General features: G+C 38.2%; 1 protein-coding gene across 1 annotated transcript in view; it reads left to right on the top strand.

Moving 5' to 3' along the window:
• The window catches only part of LOC126177117 (uncharacterized), a 571356-nt gene that overhangs the window by 328953 nt on the left and 223242 nt on the right, over window positions 1-19161 (top strand). Inside the window, exons 4-6 of the mRNA XM_049924387.1 lie at window positions 8678-8757; window positions 8900-9039; window positions 12625-12869. Of these exons, the coding sequence (XP_049780344.1) occupies window positions 8678-8757; window positions 8900-9039; window positions 12625-12869 (465 nt within the window). The remainder of the gene's footprint in view (window positions 1-8677; window positions 8758-8899; window positions 9040-12624; window positions 12870-19161) is intronic.

The following is a 19161-nucleotide window of genomic DNA, read 5'->3' as shown; positions in this document are numbered from 1 at the left end:
AAGCATTGTAAAGCGGTGAATGGAGACCAAGTTTGCCTGCAGTAAGCAGTTTAAAATCGATATTGGTTGCAGAAGTGCAATAGTTATGCAGAGATAAAGAAACTTCAACAGGATAGATTAGAGTGAAGAGTTCCATAAAACCAGTCTGCGAAATGAAGACCATAACAACCGTAATTTCCGCTGCTAGCGTCATAGACCTGAAAGAGAGAAAATAAAGGCACTTCTCTTCGAAATCCGACTGGTAGTTTCGGAGAAATCATATTTGTAAATAAGAATTACTCTGTTTTGAACATCAAACTGATCGCTGTCGTATGCAGAAGATCGCCGTACCATACGGGATTCTCGTGCTCGGATGTTGGGTCGCTCGAGCCTGGTGCAGCGAATTGTGACACAATTTCAAATTGCGTTAGTGAATACATGGCTGCATTTCCCCTGCCCCCTTCACGAAAGTGCTTTTCCTTATCCGCCGCGTCATATTTCCGTATGAAATCACGAACTTCTGCACAAGACAGCAATCAGTTTGATGTTCAAAACAGAGGAATCCTACATTCCAAATGCAGTAATTTCTCCAAAACTATCTGTCGGAGTAACACGAGGAACGCCGCTGAGATCTAAGATTCTAGTAGCAGAAATTACTACAATATGTCCTCGTTTTGGAAAAAAAAGACCAAAGTTGTAACCATTATCTGTCTAATAAAGATTCTATGACAAGAGACTATTCGCCATTTTGAGACCATGTTCTTACAGTTCATTCTAGTGAAAAGAGAATTTCAACATCTTGACTGTTTCGGAAAATACAAACCTGAACTTCAGATAACTCGCGCTGTGTATTTTCATAGTCGACATTACTGGTAACATTTGAAAACCGGGACAGTATGTTCACACCATTTATCACGACGACGATCGGGTATTAGAGCTGGGTGGGGAGTAAAAAATCACGTCTTCAATCGCTTAGTAACCGATGCATAAGCATCACGACCCTGGTTATCGGGTTTCCTACGCCACAACGCATTAAACTAAGAGTGAAGTACTTCAATAACGTGCGAGACACTGAGGTTGAGCCGTTCTCTTCGCTGCAACCTTGTTCTCGGTGACTAATCTTCAATGAGTTAGAATTCCATTCCAATTTTTAGGCCTATCTACGTATCACACCGTTTTGAGCAGATTATTGTTATTTGTAGCCATCTATGGGCTACGTTTACACAACTTCCCTCACTTTCTGAAGTTCTCTTCCTTCCTCTTTCGCCAGTACTCCATCCGTAGGCTCACTCGTGCACGTTCTTCTGCCGAGAATACTCTGTTCTTCCTCGTTTTTTGCTGGAAAAAAACCTTCACCTCCGTAACATTTTTCCTTAAGATCTGTCTGTTCACAATTTCTTCTGCCGTGATCCCGCATTTTTCTAGATCCTAGTGCACTTCTTTCACCCATGGAACTTGTTTCTTCCTGTTCTCCTGGAAGAGAAGAATCTTGTCAAATAATGTGTAAAGCCATTGCATGACAAGTTAGTAAAACACTGTCCAAGAATCAGTGTCAGCTGTAGAATCTTAAGTCACCAAAGAAAGTAATAAGTGTGTCACGGAGCGTGCAGTTCATATTTACACAAAACGTTATAGTTCACGTACACTACTGCCTTGCAGTAATCTACAGAAGAAAGAATACACAGCAATATTTCACGCAGCACAGTCCTCATTGAAATTTACTACTATCAACAATCGACCATTCAAAATGGTAATGTTGGTTCCAATGTCTTACCAACCATCGAACACGTTCAGTCAAAACATTGCAAACTTGAACTAAGAAACCACTTGTAGGCTGTTAGCTTTCGAAATTACCTGAGTTTTTGGTGATACCGATACTCGTATTTTCACAGACAATAGTGCATAGCCATTGATGTGTTTTCCATGTTTCACAAAATTGTTAAGGCTTTCGTGGCCACTTGCTGACAAACTCGGCGGAGGAGAAAAGAGACCCACTTGCAATGTCGGGAATATACCGTATACCATGCACATGCGGAAAAGTTTATGTCGAAATGACTGGACGATCAATTAACACCAGGATCAAAGAGCATAAGCGACATTGCAGGTTGGGGCAGGTGGAGAAATCGGCCGTGGCAGAGCACACACTGAATGAGACCGACCACGTAATAAAATTCGTCGACACGGAAGTTCTGGCTGTAGAGAAGCACTATCACACGCGCTTGTTCAGAGAAGCTGTAGAACTACAAAAACACGCGAACAGTTTCAACAAGAAAGAGGAAAACCTTAATGTAAACTGCAGTGAACGAACGACCGTCGCAGGTAGCAAAAGGAGAACCGCACCAGAAATGACCGCGGAGAAGCCCTCGGACGTTGGTGCGCCAGGTACATATAGTCTGCGGCAATGGAGGGTGAAGCTTTGACAATGCCAGCCACCCGTGCTGGCGAAACGTCAGAAAAATCACTAGATGAACGTCGGCCGAAGAACCCGAGACAGAAGCCAATAGGCAGTTTTCCATGTTTGTTTATAGCTCGTGCGGGACTGGACGGAGACTGCCGGTTGTACTGACAATTAGCGTGTGAATGTACTTATGTAATGTACTTATTTCAGAAACTGGATAATCATTCGGAAAAATTGGTAGGTTACGTTTTGCCATTCAGGAAGTGAGTTATAAGGAGGGCCTATTGATAAAAATTGTTTTTTTTTTTTAAAAAAAGGTAATTGTAGAATGCAAATGCCATTAATGAATTCTTCTCGGGTTATCAGCTGAGTGGTGGCGTCGTCTTGTCGCAACGTTTCAATGAGTTTCGTACCCATCATCTTCTGGCGAAGAATTCATCAGTGGAATACGCCGAGAAAGACTGAAATCGCATATGAATGCCAATTGGAAATTTCGGTAAATTACGCAAAAATCCCATTTACTACCACTTAATCAATTGATGAAGTATATTGTCCTGCGCATAAAATTTAGTTCTACAAAAGTATAACGGTAAAATTCGTAATTTGACAAGCGCTGAGGCAAAATCTGAAACGGAAGCATACGCGCCGACTACTTGGGTGCGCCGCAGCACGAGAACCCACATACATAATCTTGTGGGGCGCGCCTAGTGTGACAAAAGCAACTTCACGGCACATTAAAACTGTGTACCGGACCGAGGTTCGAGCTCGGGACCTTTGCCTTTCGCGGGCAAGTGCTCTAACCATCTGAGCTTACGCAAGCACGACTCACGAACCGTCCTCACAGCTTCAGTTGGTCCAGTATATCGTCTCCTACCTTCCAAACTTCACAGAAACTCTCCTGGAGACCTTGCAGAACCAGCAGAAACAGTACGCTGAGACGGCTTAGCCACAGCCTGCGGTATGTTTCCAGAATGAAATTTTTACTCTGCAACGGAGTGTGAGCTTGTTCATATGAAAATTCATGGCAAATTAAGGGGATACGGAATCACCTATCCCCGCAATGTTAATATATGCCTACTATAGGGAACATTTTCTCACAAACTACTGGAGACAGAGAGGTAAAAATTTTACTGTATGTGCATTCATATGTTACAACAATACTGAAACAACAGTTTATTGTCAAAGTATTTTCTTACAGAGATATTGTACATTTATTTTTAAGTAAATTTTTTCCATCGCTTTTTACTAGACTATCACCCCTAAGTCTTTTGTAAATCAAGTAATTAAAAAATCGTTGTTTCAGTATGTAATAGGGACCTATGTCACTACGTCATAAAAATTTCAGACTTCTAGGTTGACCAGTACCTGAGATAATGTTCCTAGATGAAGTAAAAAGTAAACTTACGGGAAACGGAGAAAGAAGATTAAAACATTCCTGATCCGTAGCTAATACCCCCTTCACAGTCTTCATAATCATCTTCAAGTCTTCTTTTGGCACCCCTCTGCACCTGTCTTGCTTTTTTCACTAATGTCTTGATTATATTATCAGCATGCCTTAGTCTGTGCTGATCTAAAAAGAACATAGCACGTACCGTACGGGAACCAACACACATACCCAACTTTTGAAGGACCTGGCATTTAGTTATATTTCCAAGATTGAAGGTTGCCACAGCATCATACACACCAAAATGTAGTGTATTAATTCCGACAAACACTGTTTTTGGGAGACGATGCCATATCACACTATTCAAGCACTCGTTGGGGTTCTGCGTTTTTCCGTGAAGACATTTCATCAGAAGACTTCTGTCAGCCAGATCTCTGAAAATGGGCTTTATTTCTGCCATGATGGCTGATGGTAGACTGTGGTTGTGAATGTATTTCTCTCCTGTTGTTAGTCCCCTATTGTATTTACACCAGCTGTTTTCACCTTTGGGGCACAAACCATGTTGTGGATGCTCATCCGTGGATGCGGTGTGGAAATATAAAGCCCATATAGCTCTCCTCATTTCTTCAAGATTGCCTGTATTTTGCCTGATTGCAAGGCCATAGCAGTTCTGAATGTGGTCTATTATGGAATCAGTCAATCTTCCTCTGCCATCCAAGGTTTTCCCATCATCTAGTTTTTTCCCTTTCATAACTGATTTTAACCTTCTCAGCCTGGCACCCATTCTCTTCTGCACATGTCCTATACATTCAAGTTTGCTTATATTTACACTGTTCCCATATGGTTTGCTTTCCAAAACTTCTTTGAATGCTTTAGAGTCACCATCTCCCAGATATTTGACATAGCGAACATTATACCACTGTGAAGAGCGATGAAAAATTTTCTTCACCCCAGCAACCTCCATGCCACCACTACTACCATAATAATTAGCAATACAGTCATCACTGTGTTCATTTTTCAGCCTGCCTGTGCACCTACAGTATTTAGACATTATTGCAACATCAATAACCTTGCCAGTATCAACACTAGTTGCTGTTACAACACCATTGTTGGAGGTGTGGCCCCTTTTCTGCCACGTGCCATCAAACGCCACTGTGAGGTCACGACTGCCGTCATTTTCTTCCACTGCTTCTTCCACAGCAACCTGCATTGACTTCTGTGCTACATCTTCAACTGCAGATCCTAGTACATAATTGTAAGCTTCAAACTTTGAAGGTGCACTTGGAAGATTTAGAACACCACATAGCATATCACCAGCTGCTTTGCCCTTACCAATTGCTCGCAATCCATAAACTAACCTAATATTTACACTATAAAGTTCAGTTTTCTTGTATCCATTATTTACAGTTACTGAAACCGAACTTGGAAACTTACAGCTGTATTTACAAACACTGCATATTAAATTAAACTGGACAGCCAGGCCAACATGGGATTCTACTTTCAGAGAAACGTTTCCATGACATTTTTTGCAGCACAAACTGTTTTCAAGAGCTTCACACAATATATTCGTATCAATGAGTTCAAAAACTTCATTCCTCTATCAAGTAAATTATATTTCTCTTCCAAATCTCTTAGTTTTTTATGAGAAGCACTGTTTTCATTTGGTGTAAGTTCGTTCGGCAAATCAGTAATAAGTGGATTCACATTTTCCAACAGTGATGATGATGAACTGCTTTGCTTTGCTAATGAATCATTATTTCTTTTCTTTTGCCAGTTCACACGCTTTTTAAATACTTTTGCTTTAGCTCTAGGCATTTTCACTGCGAAAAATGAAGCACTAAATACGAAATAACTCAACAACAACTACTTTCTTATATCACACTGTTTACAAAACAGTCCCGCCACAAAGTCAAAGAGTAACTTGAGGAAACCAGAGAGAAACATTTTCGGGCAACTAGTGTATAAATAGTCGCTGGAAACCGGGATATTTGAATTCATGTCACTTTAAAGGTACTGTCAAAAAGTTCATGGTCAGCCACGAGAGACGTGTATAACTAAAGCGCAATACCCGATCTCACAAATATATAAAAATAAAATAGTTATAATTGTAGTAGAGCTATGTATGATACGTCATTTTAAAGAGGAAACATGGCAGAATATAATACGCCAATAAAAAAAAATTCGATTTTTTAACCCAAAATCCGATTCCGTATCCCCTTAAAACTTAAAGCTTTAAGTTTTCTCGCATGCCTTTACCAAAAAGTAATGAACTATTAAAACACTAAAATGGAAGTTAGAATGGAATCATGTCTTTTCGGTTTGCAGTCATGTTTCCTTAAAAGTGACACGCTACAATACGCCCGCTACATTCTTCAACAATTGTTTTAAATTCCCTGCTTGCCAATATTGAGCAATTATAAGGAATAATCCGAGATACAAGGAAGCTGACTGTTACAGCCTACCTCAATAGCTATTTTTTTTGTTAAACATAGCAGCGGTGTGGTTTAAGGTTTCAGTGAAATTGTTTTCACGTGACTTGGACTATTCTCCTTTTGTTTTTTGCGATAATGGCTTTGAAGGACGCGGGACCCTATAATATAGACTGGAAGGTGTTCCGCATTAATAGGTCGCCTAACGAAGAAGGTCTACTGATGGGATGCGCGAAGCAAAAGCTCGTCGCCGGGCAAAGATTTTCGCAGTTTTCAAACTTTGCGCCATTACTGGATGCGTGTGGAGATACGAAACGTAATGTCGAGTTTTGCTTCTATACATTCTTGCGGATTCGAACAGATTCGACATAAATTTGTCGTCGTCACCACGGGTGGATTTTTACTAACACCGACAACAGTGAAAAGAATGTTCAGCCAAAAAATAAGGAACTCGAGAATATGTCTAATGTCGTTTTCTGTAGTGCATCAAGCAAGCAGTGTCAAGAAACCATCAGGCAGATCATACCATGAAGGATAGAAAAACACCTTCCTTTGCATTTATTACGACAAAAAATTAGACGAAGCATTCTGTAGTGTGTGTAAATACGCTTTTGATTCCAGTATAGTGCTTCCGTCGGCAACTACTACTTCTGCAGACAGGGAGTCGTATAATGCATGTGTCTGAAATCATCTCAGTGGCAAAAAGCACTTGAACGTTTCAGAGTTCATGAAAAATGTACACTTCACCGTTCGCCCTTGACTGCTCTGGCAACTACGAAACAAGGTACCAATGTGTCATCCTGTATCTCAGCACATAAATTAAAAAGTTTGAACTCGAGTTTGATCTCATTTCTGTTGCTTTTAAGTCAGTTGTGTTATCGACTGAGCTACGGCAGTTCATCGTATGCATATAGTACCAATATATTTAACTTTATCACAGCACAGATCTTAATGACACAGGCAGTGTTCGTAAAGGAGTATAAATGAAAAGTATTAATGTTTTTTTAAAAAAATCGAGACTCCGCAGAAAACGTATAGGGCCTACTGCATTCTGCCATTGATATGAATCCACAGAAATTTTGGAAGATCAGCGCCCTGGATGGAAGATGTAACCATTTCTGAAATTGAATATTAATATTCATCGCTTAAGTTAATTAGTTTCACAGGATTTGAAATATGTCACTTTAAAGTTGAACTACCAGTTTTTATAACTGGTTGTGTCGCTATGCCCAGAAATACACATTAGCTCACAAGGTTTTTCTTATATGATAAAGTAGAGTTTTCTCGTAGGCATAACTTCTAGTTATCCGGATTCCCAGTACAACTAAGCGCAGCATTACATTCAGCACATAATAGTGTTGCCTTGAGTAACGAATTTTAGTGGGAAGCAGTTAATTAGCATTTTGGAATAGTCGAATACATCCCATAAGTATGGTACCTTATTTAGAAAACGTACAGTTTGAGAAAAAAGCAAAGGGAAAAAGAAAATCAACAGAAGTTGAAGTCATATCAGATGGAATAGTTCCAAATTGCCATGTCACAGCTACAGTCAACAGCAAATTCAGTGGCCATATCTGCCCCGGTATAGTTACTGCTTCACTCTCGACTGGGGAAGAATCACAATTTCCTAAGGTATAGAATGAAGTGTTCCTCTTGTTGGAATGCTTTTCCTGTGCTGTCAACATTGCAGTATTCCGAGTAGTATGCTGAACAAATGCCACCAAGAGCAGATGAAACCAACTGATTATCATCTTGATTCTCCAAGCTTCAGTTAGGTAACTTGTCTGTCCCTCTTAAGTTCCAAATGAGATTTACGAGAAAATGTAGAAATACTCTAGATAAATGAGCACATTCACAGAATGAGCGAATTGTCAGAATGAAGTAGGGCCTACTTGAGGATTATGTGATTGTTTTGTCTTGCGATAATGACTAGGAAACCCAAAACCTGTAAGTTTGTGATTGTGCAGAATATTATAAGCACTGATCATTGTCGTATTTTGTTAATTTTAAACACCATAACAAATTAAGCCATAATTGATTGTTGCCAATCTATGCAGCTTGCTTCACTTTTTACATGTTTTAATTTTATTTATGGTACCCAATGATTATATTAACAGAAACATGTCACAGAAAAAAGGCCTTTAATGATCCCATTATAAAAGATTTATTTGAAGAGCAAAGTGATCACATACTGATACCTGAAAATTGTTTAAGTATTAATAATAAATCATTGACAGATGGCATGAATTTCAGTAGTTTTTATCATTATAGTTGCTTGCTAGAAACTGTATTAAATTCTCCAACTGATATTCGTGTCACTCTTATAATTGTGTCATCTGAAGATTGGCAGTGTGTTAAAATTGATAGTAGAATACTTCTTTTTAAAATTTCTTTCAGTGTGGTTCCTTAAGCTGCATGATATTTAAATTCTTATCATTTCACCTATAATTCTTTAGAGAGTAAGTTTTTTACTGTATCTTGTTTCAGGTTCTACCAGATCAGAACAGCATTGCGGGTTTCACCAAAATTACCAGTCAAAGTAGAAGTAAATCTTCCACGAAACCAACGTGAGTTTACCACATAATATCATTGTCTGTTTTATTTTGGTTTAATGTGTGGTTATAAATCCATAAAACTTAATTAGATGAAATGATTAGTTTTTGGCTCCTCTTTTCTGTTTGTGGTTGCACTGATGACTTCATCTGTCAGGAAGTGAACTGGTGTTCCCAGCATGTGTGGTCAATGGAGCAGGAGTGAGTAAGACCTTCCAGATCTTGTACCGCAATGAAGAAGTGCTGTTGGATGATGTCATCATGTTTCGTGCTCACATCCTTGTTGACAGTCATAAGGCAGGTATCTCATAGATAATAGAGATCTCACTTTAACAATGAGATAACTGTTGGTGTAACATGGGTGTTCGTATACACCCGCATGTACTACTACCCCCCCCCCCCCCAGCCGAGCGCATGCGCGCACCACACACACACACACACACACACACACACACACACACACACACACACACACACACACACAGATAATATAGTAATGTAAAAATAAGGACAGCACTGTCATATACGCTGCTGGAAGGAAAAATTAATGCACCCTCTTAGAGGTTTCCTGTTCATTCAAGATTTTTTGTAGCAGCAATGCATATGAAGTATGTGAAATGATGATTCTTACAGATCAGTAGCATAAATGGGTCGTAGGTACCAAGTATTGACCTACGCTGAAACTCTCGTATTAATATGTGGTGTAACCTTCACGGCTGGCAATGTAGGTGCTGACTCTAGCATCAAGTCAATCATACAGATGGCAAACACTGTTCTGGGATAAGCTATGCCACACTTGCTAGACCTGTTCGCAGTGTTCTGTTGACAAGTTGCACGAGTCGGTTCTTGTCCATCACATCCCACACTTGCTCAATTGGAGACAAGTCGTAGAGATTGTGCTGGCCAGGAAAGTTGCTGCACATCTTGCAGAGCACATAGAGTTTCACGGGCAGTGTGTGGATGAGCATTTACCTGTTGGAGCAACCCATCACCTTCCTGTTGCCAGACTGTAAAAGAAAGGGTCTAACACCATTCTGCACATACCAAGCACTGTTGGTGTTCCTGGAATGGGACACCAAAGGTGAGTGAGAGTCGTAACTTATCACTCCCCATCCCATAAGGACTGGGATGGGGCCAGTTTTCTTGGACAAATGCACTCTGAGACAGTGCTCATCAGGCCTATGTTGTACTTGCAAATGACGATCACTTGCATGCGTGCAGAATCTGCTTCATCGCTGAAGACCATGGCAAGCCATCCCATATTACAAGTGGTCCTCTGATGGCACCAGCCGTGTCATGCATGTCAATGCTGTCGTGTCAGTGGAAGACTGGCTAGAGGTGTGTACACCCATAGTCAGATTGCTAATAACCAGTTCACAACAGTTCGTATGTACACGTATGTGCTCACAAGCCCTGCCATCTGTGCTGTGCTAGCTGTAAGATCCCCAGTACTTCCCTTACAATAAGACAATCCTGGCGGGCGTCTGTGCTGCACAGATGACCAGAACCTCATCTATGGATGTGAGGATGTTCACATGACCACTGACACCTGCATCTGCGGAAAGGGTAGAAGCTGAAGCAATTAATTAAAATTTGTGCCAAGGCTGGGACTTGAACCCAGATCCCCTGTCTCCTTCAAGTAATGGCTTTGTTCAAATTTTAATTTATTACTTCAGAATATATATTATCAATGATAAAATTGAGACTCATATGTCTCCTTAGGAAGCACGAGTGCATCTCCATGGCACAATTGCCAGCTTGCTTCACACGTTTGCACGACATTGAACCTTCCGGCTGTGAACATTCCCTCTTATAGGGTAGACACAGATTGCACTCAGGTAGATATGCCAATAGGCTATCTGTTGACAGGCAATGTTGAAGCTTTATGAGTACATATACTATCTCCCAGGAAGCATATGCAGTCATCGAATCAAAATCATCATTGTCTTTCCAGGTGTAATATTTTTTTTTTTTTTTCCGGCAGTGTATTTTACGTTGGTGAGAAAATGTCTTTTACCTATAGCACATCATTGATACTAGTGGGACTAGTGATTAATTTCTAAAATTTTGGGTGCTATAACATATATCTTCAACCATACAACCACCACCACCATCATCAAAATAAGTTTTCAATTTTGGAAACTTCTAATAAAACTTACCAAGAGAGATCATTTTTTTTTACAAAATACTATTCTCAAATTCAGGTTTTTAAAACATAGTTTTTTATAGTTAAAACAAAAAAAACACAAGATTTTATATAAACAACAGGTGCGTTCACTGGTGCAGATTATTGTTGTGTTGCAATTTAACACACGAATACTGTTTTAAATCTCTAGTGCCAGCTTGTTCCATCCGGAATTAAGCTCTGATTGCTACTCAGTTGAGGATGAATTTGCTACTTTCATCTGGATTTAATTATCAGAGACCAAAAGGAAAGGGAGAAGAAATCTACAATATGAAATAGAGGGAATTGTTCAGAACCTCATGTAAAGAGATACAAATAACGTGCTAACTGTAAAAGCAAAGGCATTTGAATAATCAAAGACAAAGAAGATAAAAGAGTCATTTAGTGCACAAGATTGAAGATGAGGATTAGTGATGGAAGTACAGAGAGAAGTTAGGGATGGAAAGGAGAAGTAAAAAGATAGAATCTTCTAAAGTTAAACCCAAGTGACTTTTAAAGAGGAAATGTGTTCCCCATTACATAGCATGCTGAAATTGTTACCAGGGGAAAAAAGTACTTTCACTTTTGCATTGAAGAATATTAAGTTTGAATACTATTTGATCACTTTCTAAATTCTCTTTTTGCACAGTCCACTTGCTGCTGGAAGACATTAATTAACTTGTTGCCTAGTGATGTAAAGGGACTCTATGAAAATCTTTTTTAGTGTGATTTAAAACAGTTATTAACTAAAAGATTAAGATTAATTGAAAGATGCTTAAACTTACTGAAAGATTTCTGATTTATACTAGCTACTGTTATTACTATACCGTACTGTACTGATATTTGTGTACATTCAGCTCCAGTATAGTAGTGGTTGTAAACATTTATTTAATAATATATAAAGTGCTTTTCTTATGAATCCATTACATTTGTGGTGCAATTTCATTAAAGTAAATGTACAATAAATGACGATGCTTAAAACTTTGGCGCATAAAGATTGTTATAATTTTTGTTAGAGAGAGGAAAAGGTAATTGAAACAAAAATCTGCAAGTCCAGTTATTAAGAGAGAGATTTATGTGCTGACAGATTATAAATTGAGAAAGGGAAAGGGGGGGGGGGAGGGGGAGAAGCACTGTGGTCAAGGCACCAAACTTGCATCCAGGAGGAACAGAGTTTAAATCCGTATCCTGTCATCTAAATTTAGTCTTTCTTTGGTTTCATTGTATCAATTGAAGTAAATGATACGATGGTTTCTCTGTAAAGACATCTGCCAGTTTGCTGCCCTATCATTGTTGAACCCAAGCTTGTGCTTAATCTCTAATATTAAGTTCCATCTTTCTTCATCTTTCCATCAAATGAAGGTGATGTAAATGTGGGAGGTTTTGTTCAGCTGACTGTTTCAGCCACCTTGTTTCACTGGAGGTGCCATTATTAGGGTGTGAATGTGTTCTGCTTTGTTTATGCTTTTCTTCATGTTTTCAGTTATATATACATGTTTATAAGACTCAAGATTTTTAAGCACCATGTTCCTGTTGTAATATTATGCATTTTGTTACTACCAGTATTGTCACACTCAGTACATTTCACGCTGTGTTGGACAAGGTAATGCGCAGTGTTGACATAAAACAATAATTTTAATTGTGAAATGTAAATAAGGTAAATGAAGTGCTGCACTTTTTTATTTATGCTCTTTTTTTCTTTTTTGCATACATCACAGATAGAAGAGACATTGGAGAGGGCTGATTTCACTCTTACAGTAGAACTGTGGTTTACTGATCAGACATTTGGACCAGATCAGCACAGCTCAATTGCATGTGTGTCAAGTCGCACACTCAATCTGCGCTTTTCGCCTACCAGGGGACTCCATTACCATTTACCTGTACTGTTTGACTACTTCCACCTAGCTGCCATCACCATGACAATACATGCAAGCCTTGTTGCACTCCACCAACCATATATCAAGTGAGTGCAATGATCTTTGGAATACTGCAGTGTCAGCATATGTGGTTGTAGTATTTTTGTTCTCATTATCATTACTTTATTTTCTGTTTTTTGTCTAGGTTCAGATGTGTGACCACTCTGCTTCCAGGTGTTTAGATCTGAAACACTGTGCTGTCAAATTGTATTAAGGAAATCAGTTTTCAGTATTAAACCAAATGTTTTCAGGAATGTGGGAAACAGTCAGCAATTACTTAAGACTATTTGTTTACCTTGTATTTGCAATGCTGCCTTCTTGTTTTAGGAATTTATTGTTTGTTAGTTTGTTATTGTTATTCAGGCTGCTGTACTCTCTTCAGGCAAGCTGCTCTAATTATCTAATCATATGCTTTAACATAATCTAATTTGCCTTTATGAATGCTTATGGATGATGATATAAAAACTTTTTTTAGGCATACATGAACAGAGAGCAAAAGGTAGTCTATACTGATGTGTTTACAAGCTGCCTTCGTTTTCATTTTGTTTATTATTTTTGTGCTTAGTGTTCAAAGAAAAGCTTTTCTAAACTGAAATACAGTTTTGTGCTGAAAAATATTTGGTTCAGTTGATCTGCAGTTTTCTGCAAAAGTTAAAGTTTTTGGATGCAAATCATCTTATTCAGCATTTTTATTGATATATTTTGCTGTGTTGGATGTGGTGTTCCTTTACCTCACTCCATATGGCAAGTCATTTCTCATGATTTTGAAAATTAAATATTGATAGAGCAATTGTGTAGTGTTAGGTGCTCACATGTTGCTGGTAGGACTTGCTTCTCTATGGTTTGGTATTAGGGATAAGTGGATAATTAGATATATTTGATATTGTATTGTTAGATCTACATTATCCTGAGCACTGTCCATGGTTTACTGCAAACAGCCACTTAATTATACTGCACCAAAACTTCCCACAGTCACTTGTAGCATAGAAGAAAATCGTGTGCACCTAAAATCGAAACTGTTCACAGTGTCAGTTTGATATTATATTGTTAGATCCAATATTGCTTCCTTCCATGATATTCTGTAACATTTACTGTAATATATAGTTCTGGATGTGCCTATAATTGCAAATATGTACATTAGTAGAACAGGACACACACCATTCTCACAGGAGTTGAGTTAATAGATAGATAATTGAATGTTGTAGCAAATTGTTTGTGATCTCAATCTTGCATTTCTTATGCACTTTTCCCAAATGTAACATACTGAATATTGATAAGAGATTTCAAAAAGATTCTGACTGGATAGCTTTGTCACTTATTCATGTAACATTATATTCACGAGTGATACATGAACATAGCATGTACTCAAAACATTAGTTAGGATATTAAAATATCAATAAAAACAATGTTCTCTGCTTTTCCCATACGTGGCCACTCTTGCATATTCTCAGACAACATCTCATTCAGTAGTCGTTTGTTTGTCAAAATCAAATCGTGGGAAGCCCAGGATGGAATAACAATATGGAAAGGGTAGTTAGCTACTCACATCATAGAGCTGAGTCATAGACGGCCACAATGAAAAAGGATACTAGGAGTGTTTCAGCCTTTGGGCAAAGTCCTTCTTCAGAATTAGAAATAACATGCTTTCATACAACAATAATTCACACACACAATGCCTGACTGTGACTGCAACTGACATGAGGCGCAATTTAGTTGGGTTGTGTAATGGAGGTAAGGAAGAATCATTGTGCTGGGAGGAGGGGGTATAGTAGGGTAGGAGTGAGGAAGATGCTAGTGCTGGGTATGGGAGCATACAAGGACATGATGGGGGACAGGGTAGGGCATCTTCTACCCCATCAGAGGCAGCTGTGTGATCTACAACTTTAACTGCAACTACTGTGCCACATTCTGTGTGGGCATGACAACTAACAAGTTGCCTGTCTGCATGAATGACCATGGCCAAACTGTGGCAAAGACTTAGCTGGACCACCCAGTTACTGAAAATTCTGCCCAACATGACTGCTTCACAGCCTGTGCCTTGTGGATTCTTGCCACAAACACCAGCTCTTCTGAATCGCACAGACAGGAACTCTCCCTACAACATAACCTTTGCCCCTGAAACCGCCCTGCCATGCACCTTTGCTACTCCTTATCCTCCACCTGCCTATCAGAGTCATTGCTCCCACTCCAGTTCTGCACGTGCCTTATATCCCACCAATGCACTTACATATTCCTTTCTCTTCTTTTCTTCTCTCCTCTCCCTTTCTCCACACCCCCCTCCTCTCTTCTCCTTCCCGGTCAGCGCAGCTTCCCGATCCTGCACCTAGCAGCCCTATTGTATCCCCACCGTGTCGCTGCATGCTCCCACAGGCAACACTAGCATTTTCCCCATTCACTACCCTGCCGTATCTCCCCCTCACCACCTCCATGCCTCTTCCTTGCCCTCACTACCTGATCCAGCTAGACAGCTGTTCACATCAGACACAGTTGCAGTCGAGCCTTAGTGCCTGGAGACAGTGGCGATATGTGTGAGAGTGTTTGTTTCATGAATATATGTGTTTTCTACTTCTAAGGAAGAAATGTGTATGAACACAAATATTTCTACCATTATTTTTTTGTGCCCTTGTGCAACTCGTTGCCTGCTCTGTGTGGTGAGAAGCAATGTACCCTTTCCATATTGTATTTATTCATTTGTGATATTTTAGGTCTTCTTAGTGAGAACAATACATCATACACAAGCCGTATGCTTATAGTTCTTCATGAAGTTATTTATTTAATTGAACAATTTTTTTTCAAATGTGCCAAAATGAAAACTCTTATACTATCTTTTAATGGAGTGAGTGATGTCACTCATATGTTGTCAGTAGCAGAACATTATTCCCATTTGATTTCAGTGGATTGATCCTAAAATGTATGCAATGAGTCTAGTATCTGACCTTTCACTTGTTAACTTTATTTGAAAAACTGCTGTGGAAATAAGTCAGTAGTGTTAGTTTGAAGGGTATGGTTATATTGGTATTATTTTTTGCCAGGGTAATTTCTTGTGTACTGCATCATTCTATGCACATCGTGTTTTGCTAAAATTATTCTCAGAATCTGTCATTTCTCTTGACTTACATGTACTGCACAAGAAAAAAATCGTATCATTGATCTCTGGGTTTCATGTGAAGCTCCGTTTCATTTCTGGTTTGGATGATCTTCTTGAGGTAGGTCGTGAGGGGAAGTATTGATGTACATAATTGGAAAGATGAAAACCTTTCTTAGTGAGGAGGGTATTCATATTATCTGATGTACTGGTAATTATTTTGTAGGGAAAGATAAATAACACATTATTTACAGGTAAATTCTTCTTTTAATGTAAATATTACCAATGATCAAACTGCATTGTTAACAAAGTTAAATAACTGAATAAGTCATCATCATAATCATAAAATCTTCACAGTTGCTGCCATCTTCAGTGGCATCATAATCACGATCATAAACACGATGACCGTACTTAGATTTGTGACTCCTGTATGTCCATCGTGCTGGTACAGATTTGTTAAATTTTAGTAGCTGAATGCAGTTGCAAGTAATTTATTGAAACTGCATTTGGACACTCATTCACTACACAGGTTCACTGCTTTTTTAAAAAATGTCCATAGCCTGCCTCAATTACAAAACATGTTCACTCTTCAAATGATGCACTGAATATCACTCAGTAAATGTATTGAGTTTGTAATGCAGTGATACACGGGAAATACACCGAATTTGGTAATGGCTTTGCTGACTGTGGAATGTTGTACATATTTACTATTCAGTTATTGTGAAACATTAATGATTTTGGAAAATTTCCCTTGCCACAACCATTTGTTCCTTTTCCATGTACATTTGTTCATTGCCTTTTTTACAATGTAAAGAGGGGAATTCCCTCCAGTTCATACCCTGCTGTTTGTTTTTGTTTTTGTTGTTATGGTGATGGCGATGGTGATGGTGGTGGTGATGATGCTGATGATGATGATCTAAATTATTCAGCAACACTGTTGGTCAGTCACTGGATTTGTCATCATGAAATATATTTAGCATTATTTTGCTTAGGTAACTTTTGAGCATAATCAGTACAATAATAACATGTAAAACAGATTCCTCATACATACTCCATAGAGGCATTACCACAAATAATTGACATATGCATAAGAACCTTAAACTGAAAGTGCAGTGAAAACTACTATAAATCATATATTAATTGCCTCCCCCCTTTCTTTTCAGAAGAATGTTGATTTACATTTGGATTATTTATACATGTCAAAATTACTGTGAAACAACAGAGAAATATTTTGTAGTCATTTATCATTTTAAAGTTGTAGGCTGAACAGTGCCCCAGGAACAAAATCGTAAACTGTTGACATTAATAATAGTATGATGATGTCACAATTTCATTAAATGATGCAGCTAAACTGTAACAATGGAAAATCCAGGATGGTATGTAACAATAATATTATAAGAAAAGGATAGTGCTATTCACCATACAGTGGAGAGGCTGAGTCGCAAATTGGCACAACAAAAGGACTGTCACACTGTAAGCTTTCGGCCAAAAAGGTCTTTGAAAAACAAACCACACACACACACACACACACACAGAGCCACTCTGGCTTCAGCTGCCAGAAACAGTGGTTGTGTGTGTGAGCGCACATGTGTTGTCTATTTTTGACAAAGAGCTTGTTTGCCGAAAGCTTATTGTGTGACAGTCTTTTTGTTGTGCCTACCTGAGACTCAGCATCCCCACTATATGGTGAGTAGCAACTATCCTCTTCATAATATTGTTGCAGCTGAAATATAGTTAGCCAAATATGCAAACAATCAGTCAATGGAAAAGTTACAAACACTAGGAAGTGAGACATTTAGACTAAAATTAAAATAAATTCTTGTATTGTGATATGTTAAAAGTTCTTGGTAGCAGTTGCCACAATAGTCAGAGTTTCAGATAATTTACATTATCAAAAAAAAAAAAAAGGAAAAATGTAATAGGATAAAGCAAAGAATATAATGTTCGCAAGCCTTAAGTGTAGCTGGGGAAGTAAAAGGAAAACAAAGACCAATTGTAAATAGGATATTAAGGACGACAAAGGATAAAATAATTTGAATTACAATGGTAATATGTGGGAATTTGTTTTGAATTTATTTTCAGATCTTCATCAGAAAAATCTTTACATCCTACAACATTAAGTAAGAGCAGTATATTGTGAGCCCAAGGTTTTGAAACAGACTATAGATAATTTCTAGAAGTATATTTATATTACATCAAATACTTTGAATAATCTCTTCTTGTGCTCATATTTAAAACAAATCTTATATATCATACCACAGCATAAATAAGTTAAGGCATCATTCTATCTTTTCCAGTAGTCAGGAAGGTCATCCAATTTTTCTTTCTGCCTCAACAAAATTTATATAAACTCAAGATGCATATAGTTTTAAATATTGTGACAGGCCACATAAATTTCTTCTCTAAAAAATTAAAAAAAAAGTCAACTTAAAACTAATTCAGAAATCTCTCTTGTAAAGACTTACATTCACATCAGACTTATCTAGCTCATTGATTTACCATAACTTACTTTGTGTTAGGACATATACATCAGTGCTGTTTGTTTCTCAATTGTGTGATTTTCTGCTGTGTGTATTACGTGGGTTTTTGAAACCCATTGAAAGAAACTTTGCTTAATATTATTGTTAATTGCTGATTTGAGCTATTGTCTACATATTTATCCCAGCGCACATGAGGCATTTTACTGCTGAATATTTTCTTGCAGATCTTTCCTCTTATTGTTCCCTTTTCATCAGCATTAAAGCAATAAAAGAACATTGTTTTGAGAGTCCTTGTTGCTACTACTCTCTGCCATCATTCTGGTGTAGTGTTTTGTCAGTGCTCCTGCTGTGATCTGATCTTATAATTAGGATCACAGTTGAATGTGTTATCTTCACTCACTGCAGAGGGTGTCTCTCAAAGTTTGAATTATAACTACATTATCACTAATTTATGTGTTATTGTATATGAATAACTTGAGTTGTCGTCTCATTTCTGTCACTCCTCATGTCTTCTTTGTCAGTCAATGTCAATGAATGTTTCCTGCAGTATTGCATAACCAGGGGATGCTACTTAAGAGTTTTTTCATTCAGTAATCTACTTCTGTGGCTATGCCCTTATCAGAGACATTTGCTGTGCTGTATGTTGTGATTTGAATTTCCTGTTCTTGTAATCCTCATTCATTGATGTGCACACATAGTTGTCTTACAGTTATATTGTGAATGATTAAACTCAATCATTTTGTCATTTTCAGAAAATATTATTTATAATTTGGA

This window comes from Schistocerca cancellata, chromosome 3 (assembly GCF_023864275.1).
Source record: "Schistocerca cancellata isolate TAMUIC-IGC-003103 chromosome 3, iqSchCanc2.1, whole genome shotgun sequence".
Classification (NCBI taxonomy): domain Eukaryota; kingdom Metazoa; phylum Arthropoda; class Insecta; order Orthoptera; family Acrididae; genus Schistocerca; species Schistocerca cancellata.
This window is presented reverse-complemented; position numbering and strand designations above follow the sequence as displayed.